The sequence below is a fragment of the Monopterus albus genome, unplaced genomic scaffold, assembly GCF_001952655.1.
Source record: "Monopterus albus unplaced genomic scaffold, M_albus_1.0 scaffold40.1, whole genome shotgun sequence".
Taxonomy (NCBI): domain Eukaryota; kingdom Metazoa; phylum Chordata; class Actinopteri; order Synbranchiformes; family Synbranchidae; genus Monopterus; species Monopterus albus.
In genome coordinates this window covers 4999330-5007226 of record NW_018127920.1, presented here as the reverse complement: position 1 = coordinate 5007226, position 7897 = coordinate 4999330, and the positions used below count along the sequence as shown (strand labels likewise).

At 40.2% G+C, this 7897-nt stretch overlaps 1 protein-coding gene across 1 annotated transcript in view; it reads left to right on the top strand.

Annotated features, from left to right (window-relative positions):
* The window catches only part of syne3 (spectrin repeat containing, nuclear envelope family member 3), a 51518-nt gene that overhangs the window by 17318 nt on the left and 26303 nt on the right, over positions 1-7897 (top strand). The window contains 3 exon segments of the mRNA XM_020599140.1: positions 7-159; positions 2905-3050; positions 4075-4249. Of these exon segments, the coding sequence (XP_020454796.1) occupies positions 7-159; positions 2905-3050; positions 4075-4249 (474 nt within the window).

The window sequence follows — 7897 nt, the reverse complement described above, 5'->3', positions numbered from 1 at the left end:
AGTCAGGACATGATCAGGTGCCAGCGGCTGGGAGAAGACGTCAGTCGCCTCAGGGTGCTCTTGCAAGGGCTGGACCACGAACTGGTGGAGGGGTGTGAGGCCGGAGATCGCGCTGACCATCCTGAGGAGCAGATGGTGGGCCAGTGGAGAAATTTCATTGTATGTTTTTTTTCTTCTTTTTTTTTGAAATAGCTCCGCAGTAGTATAATTCACTATACATTAATGGAAATGTAGTCAAGATGCATAGAGAGAGATATACTGTATCTTTTATTGTTTTTGTAGGGGCCAATGTCTGATGTGAACTAAATGAATTCAGACAAATTATTCCAATTCATTCATTCATTCATTCATTCATTTTTCTACCGCTTAGTCCCTGAACGGGGTCACGGGTGGGGCCGGAGCCAATCCCGGCCGGCAATCGGGCGAAGGCGGGGTACACCCTGGACAGGTCGCCAATCCATCGCAGTATTCCAATTCAAATGATCATTTATTATTATAATAATACAAAGCAGGGGATAGAACCACCTTCTCTGCAGAGAAGTAAATAAAAGTATTAAATAAGAGAATTGTCAAAGAGTCAATCTTTTAGTCACACAGTCATGTCAGTCGAAGAGTCAAGTCAGTCCCCTCTTGTCTACCCCTTCGCTTGCTCCTGTTCGTCTATCTTCTCTGTTTTCTCTCTGATTCACTAGTTTTTTATTATGTCCTCCTAACAGTGTCCAACCTTACGTCACTTCTCAGAATGTGCTTTGGAATATTTCATCAATATTATCTCCAGGCCAAGCTGACCCAGTAGGTTAAACAAACAGGCCATGAAAGGAAAAGAGAGGCAGCATTTATGTTTGTACAGTACATCTATATACATTATGGCAGAAGAGCTTTCAGACTGATATATACAGTGGTTATATTTACAATTTATTGCACTGGGGTGATGCTGTGTCCAGTCAAACAGTCATGAGTTAAGTGTTCATCAGTCCTTGTGTCTGGTTGTCTTGCGTACAGTGACCTTTGCAGCTGTCAACTGCTGCGTCCTAATAAGTACTGGGGTTGACAATATCCTCTGCCTGGATGGTAGTGCAGGCCCAGCTAGTAGCTCTCTCTCCGCTGGGCTCTGGCTCTCACTTGTCCTCCCATTTCCCAGGGAAGTGATTTAATCTTAGGCTTAGCACCAAGAGAGTTCAGGAGAGGACTACTACTTGTAAATTTATTGCCAGGCAGACTATCCTCCTGTTTCTTTATAGTCTGGAGGGTGCTAATTAGCCCTGAGTCAGCATTCTCTTGCCCGCTGCTTCGAGTCCACACTAGAGCAGCATCATCCCCATGCGATCCATTCTTTTCCACATCGACTTCTATGAAATGTAGTTTCAAGCACTACAGTCTTCTGGAAGAGATTTATGGAAGTCTTGTGTTGTTTGTAGGCCATGTGTACTCGAGTAATAAGTGTTAAAAAAAATATGATCATAACCTTCTGTGTCTAATATAAATTAGGAGCCCAGTGATTTAAAAGTATTCAGCTGTCCATGTGTTGTTAACAGACAAAACCAGGATATCAGCAAAGAATGTAAGCAAAACACAGAGCAAGCAACACGAAAGAGCCTTTTCACAGTAAGAGAACAGGAAGTAAAAGCTCAGTCTACACCGATCAGACATATTATGACCACTGGCAGGTGAAGTGAATAACACTGACTATCTGTTACAGTGGCACCTGTCAGTCTGTGGGGTATATTAGGCAGCAAGTGAACATTCAGTCCTCAAAGTTGATGTGTTGGAAGCAGGAAAAATGGGCAAGTGTAAAGATGTGAGTGACTTTGACAAGGGCCAAACTGTGATGGCTGATGACTGGGTCAGAGCATCTCCCACACTGCAGGTCTTGGTGGGTGTTCTTGGTCTACAGTGGTTAGTACCTACCAACAGTGTCTAAGGAAGGACAAATGGTGAACTGGAGACAGGGTCATGGACGCCCACAGCTCACTGATGATGAGTTTGACCTACTGTAGATTAAACTTTTAACTTCCATTTGTACTTTTCAAAAGATTAGAAATGTATTTGAATCTTTGTTAAAATGGTTGAAAATGAGAAATACTGTACATTGGTCTCTATGAAGAGAAAGAGTCAGGGGCTGTAGTGGTGATATCACACCTAGAGTGGTGAGGCTGTTGAATTTGTCTAAACAATTCTCTCTAACTCGTCCTCACGACCACAGTTTTCACTCCTTTTACACAAGTTTTTCACTGAATTGTTGACACATCTGTGCTCTTCCTGACAGTAGAACTGTGGAAGTAAATGGATTCATAGAAGATGCAGTGAGCTGCAGAGTGACACGAGTGTCAACCAACTGTCACATTGACTCCTATGTAAACAGTAGTAGGCAGGTGGTCATAATGTTATGGCTGATCGATGTATATACACTATACTGTATGTTTGTACTATACTTTCTAATTAGCTGAATGACTGTATAAGCTGTGAGGGACATGTAGGCAGTAGAGTGACAACCTTTGATTTGTGTGATTTAAAGAGTTATGTGGAGATTGCTCTTTACTAAATGCAACAGATATAAAAGAAATTGATTAGGAAAATCTTGAGTTGGTATGGATTTATAAGTCGGGTGAGTGATAAATGTCAATAACATTACCAAATACACTTTTCTGTGTCAACTGGATTTTACTATTAATATATTTACAGTATTTAGTGGCTCACTCTGCCGAAATTCCCCACATCACTAATTCAGAATTACAAATAGGGGGCTGACTTACTTATTGACTGAATCACATTACATGAACATGGGGTTAAACGGTATAGAGTATAGCTGAGTGAGTGTGCCGCTCAGGTCTCTAGGGCAAATCTCACAGCCTATGATTTGTGCTGTTGTGGCCTAAATTCACTTTGCCTGTGTTTCATATCTGGATGTTGCAGAGTGTGAGGAATACACTGGCAGTGGAGGAGTCCCAAGTGGAACTTCTCAAGGCTCAGCTTAAGGAGCTCTTCAGGTTTTCAGAAGACTCGAGACACCTTTCTGATGATGTCCTGGCTGTTGTCAAAGAGCATCAGAGGTATGTGACGGGAAGCCTACCACTGTTGAAATCCCGGAAAGCCAAAACCTTATGGATCGCATGTAGTCCACATAAAATCTGCAAATAAATATTATTAAAACTGAGCTACAGTACCAAATGCTAGTTTGCTTTCATTTCATTTAGTTCTCATTTGCCGAGATCAAACCTTTCTTGATTTACACTTAAAATACTGAAATGACTTTGTCTTAGAATATGGTGTATAAGTGTAAATTACTCCATTAATAGCTTGAAGATGGTTTCAAATAGTGAAATGGCCCAAGAGGTTTCTGTGAATGTTTAATTTTATCTTTTAACAACACAGACCCTGCACGTACTGCATTCCTCCAGTAAGATGTAACATGCAGTTCAGTCCTTGTATCAAGATCTGAATTAAGCTCAACCATGACAGCAGGTCATCCTGCTGATCTTTTAGTGCTACATTCATAGATATGTTTGGCTTCTTCCTCTAACTAGGAGGTAATGATAAGTGGGATTTTGGTTTAGAAGTCTAAAAAAAAAAAAACATCATTTGAATGAAATGGCCTCATGTTTTGCTCTGTGAAGTACAACTGACCACTTGGCACACTATTGTAAATGTTGTAGCTGTTCTGCTCTGTGTTCTAAACCTATTTACTTTACTATTAGTTCCTAATAATTTGAGTTTGCTTGAGAGAACTGTGTGATTTGTTTGTAGTTGATGGTTAAATAACAATATAATACACAAATTCAAAATTGTTATTTAAGTGAATTTAGGTTTAAAAGCAGCAATTTTTGGAGTAACATACTTAAAAGAACAGCTTCATATTTTACTCTAGATGTTGATTCATTATTGAAAACTTTGTTGAATTTTATGCTCGTCTTACAGTTTTGAATGTTTGGCTGACTGGTTTGCACTGATTAAAAACCACTCCATTATTCTAGCTTAACGGTTGACTCCACTCCGTATGTTCTCTACTAATTTTTGGAAGTGTTTGAAAGCCTCCTCTACAAAGTTCTCTAATGGAAATTTCTTGTGTGTTTGTAGTGTAAAATGCAGAGCCACCAGGCTTTGTTCAGAGTCAGAGTCAGAGCTGAGAAACATCCTCCACTACCCACTTCTGGTCTACGCCCGATGGAGCCCCATGGTCTCTCAGGTGTTGGAAGCTTCTGCGGAGGTCACTGACTTCTCTGACATTCCCATGTTGGTCCAGAGAATAGAGGTAAACACAATTTCCTGTGGAAACCATTTGCTAGTTTCCTTATTAATGTAGAGGTCCTCATGAGCTTGAAGAAGGGCATTTTAATTTTGGGTTCACACTGACTTATTAGAAATAGACCAAGAGGATTAAACATGAAGTCATACTGACCTCATGCTGCTTTTCCCCCCATTTGTTCCATTTTTTGTCTTGTCTCTTAGTTTCTGGTTGCTATTTAGCAAATAGTAAAGTAAAAAGTTAGGTCCAACAGCTTGACACATTTGTCAAAGGTGAGAACACTCAACCAGCAAATTTTTAAATTGCTGGTCTGGAATCAGACTTACTAATTAAATGTATCCATTTAAAGCATATCTGATCTGTGTAATATAATGCTGATTTTATTTATAATATACACCAACCAGCCAGTTTAATAGTCACACCTGTACAGTTGTATGCACTTCAATGCAACACTTCTGCCTGAACATCTGTGTTTATGAAACTCAGAATGTTGCCGTTTTTGGTAAAATTGTCATGAAGGTATAAATTTAATTATATGATTACTACTGAGGTCATAGTTAAAAGTGGTGTTGTACTAGGCTACATTATATTCAGAGGTGTTTCTGTATTTGTGTCCTCCCCAGCTACATACATGAGACAGTCAGATTATTAGGAACACCTCTGAGTATAATGTAGTCCAGTACAACACCACCTTCAACTATGACCTCAGTAATAACCAACATATATTTGAATGTATACATTTATGACTATTTCATCAAAAACTGAACCATTTTCAGCTTGATAAACACAGATGTTAAGGCAGAACTGCTGCTCTGAATTGCATACAATTGTACAAGTGTACCTAATAAAGTGGCCGGTCAGTGTATAAAGTATAGCCAGCCAATACTGCAGTTGGATCTCATATGTCATAAGTAATGATGGCGTTAAAGATGCGTCTGGTACATTACAGGTGATCACTATGCTGCCTTGGCAGAGTCATTTAATAAAACAAAAGAACAAACAAACAAAAAACATTTCACCCCAGAGAGTAATGACAGTTTTGCTAACTGCCTCCTTTGCAACAGCAGTTTTTCTGTTGCCCACTGTGGGATAAATGATTGCCAAACAAAACATTTGATAGCAAACTTTATTTAAACTTGCTGGCTAGCTGCAAGCTACTCTGTATTGATGAACAAGGCTATACACTGGAACATCACAGAATGGACCTGTGTGTGTGTATGTGTGTTCAGAAATATCAACTGACAGCACAAGTTAAAGCGCAACAGCACAGGAGCCCCCTCTCACAATTAATTTTTGCATAAAAACTAACATGTTGTTTGACTGCTGGACAGGTTAGGAGGACTGATGCCTCATTCCTTCCAGTTTTTAAATTTTGTAATACAACTTACCTTGCGTTCACTACATTTGTGTGCTGTTTTAGCCCAGAGAGTGTGTGTATGAATCAAACTAGAGGTGCTACATATGAATTACCCAAGTCTGTAAGGTTCTCCCTAGTTTAAATGGGATAGCAGTTGAAGGGATGAAATGTCTGGCCCTGTCTATAAGCTGTTTTCATTGCAATTTGAAATAATGAATATGCTAAATAAGCAGTGCTGGTATTGTCACTAGCAAGTCATTTAATATGCAGTGTATGTAAAAGCAGACGTTACACTGTAAAATTAAAGAGTTTGTCTAAAAGTGAACTTTTATTATACTTTTTTTTTTTTTTACCAAGTGAAAACCTTAATAGGCAGCCATTATACATTTATTTTTATTTAAGCAGTATCAGCAGAAAGCAACCAGAGCTTAGTTTGCCTTTGAGTCTAAATGCACAGATAGCACGACTTACTATCAAAATTATAATAAAGGTGCACAGTTACTACTACTGCCAGTGCCACAGCATTCAGTATATCTGCATATTTCCCTTAAACAGTTTTACAAGCATCTGCATATTAATCATGTATGTTGTGAACAAATGATAGTTTCCAACATCCATACATACACAAACATACATTGTACATGTCATTTGTCTATACAGGGCCTTAATGCCCAGTCAACTGGCCTCCAAAATGTCTTGCCATCAAATTATGAAATTTATGGCCTGGTTAGAACACGGCATCATCCTGTTCATTATACAACTTTTCCCATACTTTTTGTGCACATTTTGATGCATAAACTTAGGATCCATAGCAATGAAACAAAATATTACAGTAAGTACAGCTGAACCAGTTTTGTTAATACTGTTTATTTTGTTGTACTACACAGCCTTATGTTGGTCCTTGCATGGGGATATGTACATGCACATTGAGAGCCGATGTGCCAGAGTCCACACTCGCTTACTGTTTTTGTTCTATAGAATGTCAATTTTGACTTTTTTCCATTGGGGGTCGCTACAATGAATTGTCAGTGTGACGATTTGCATGTTGACATTTGGCATGTGTTTTATGCCAGATGCCCTTCCAGATGCAACCCTAACTTGAAACCGGGCTGCAGCAGTGGGAGCGCAGCGCCCTAACCACTAGTCTATCAGGGAACTATATTTATTAAACACATAGGCAGGAGCAGTGGACTGTTGCAGACTCGCTTTACATAACAAAGCTTTAGAGAAGGCATGGCTCAAAAGCTCTGAGTTGTTCATCTAGCACCAGTAACTGTGCGGAAAACAGAGAGGAGCAGAGCAGCAGTGTGGATTCAGAATCAGAATCAGCTTTATTGGCCAGGTCTGATGGACACATGAGGAATTTGACTCTGGTACAGCAGCTCTCAATATGTATGTACATATCCTTATGTATGGCAATATCAAAGGGCAAGTAAACAATATAATGCTGAGAGAACAGAAAGTGAAGAAGTAATGTGCAAACAAACAAAGGAGTGTGTATTAGGAAGTGAGATAAAAATAAAGATAAGGTACTTATAGAGACCTGTACATATATGTACGTATGTATAAATATATGCACACAGAGTCTAGATAAATTTGAAGGTTCTGTATGTACAGTGTATATTCACAGGTATTGCACTGGGGGTTATTGACCAGTCATACTGTCGTGGGTTAAATGTTGTAGATGTTTTGACCCATGAGGTGTACAGGTCCTCCATGGAGGGCAGGCTTGCACCAATGATCTTTTCTGCAGTCCTGACGGTCCGCTGAAGTCTGTACTTGTCCTGTTTGGTTGCTGAGCCAAACCAGACAGTGATGGAGGTGCAGAGAACAGACTTGATGATTCCTCTGTAGAACTGTATCAGCAGCTCCTGGGGCAGGTCGAACTTCCTGAGCTGGTGCAGGAACTACACCCTCTCCTGTGCCTTCTTGATGGTGGTCCTGATGTTTTACGTCCACTTCAGGTCCTAGGAGATAGTGGAGCCCAGGAACTTGTAGGACTTTACTGCTGATACAGTGCTGCCACGTATGGTTGGGGGTATAAGGTGGGGGGGGCTCTTCCTGAAGTCCATTGTCATCTCCACTGTTTTGAGCGTGTTCAGCTCTAGGTTGTTGTACACCATAGGACCAGCTGTTTAACCTCCCATCTATTGGCTGACTCGTCACCGTCTTGGATGAGACCAATGACTGTTGTATCATCTGCAAATTTTAGGAGCTTAACAGAGGGGGTTCTTTGAGATGCAGCCGTTGGTGTAGAGTGAAAAGAGCAGAGGGGAGAGCACACATCCCTGGGGGGC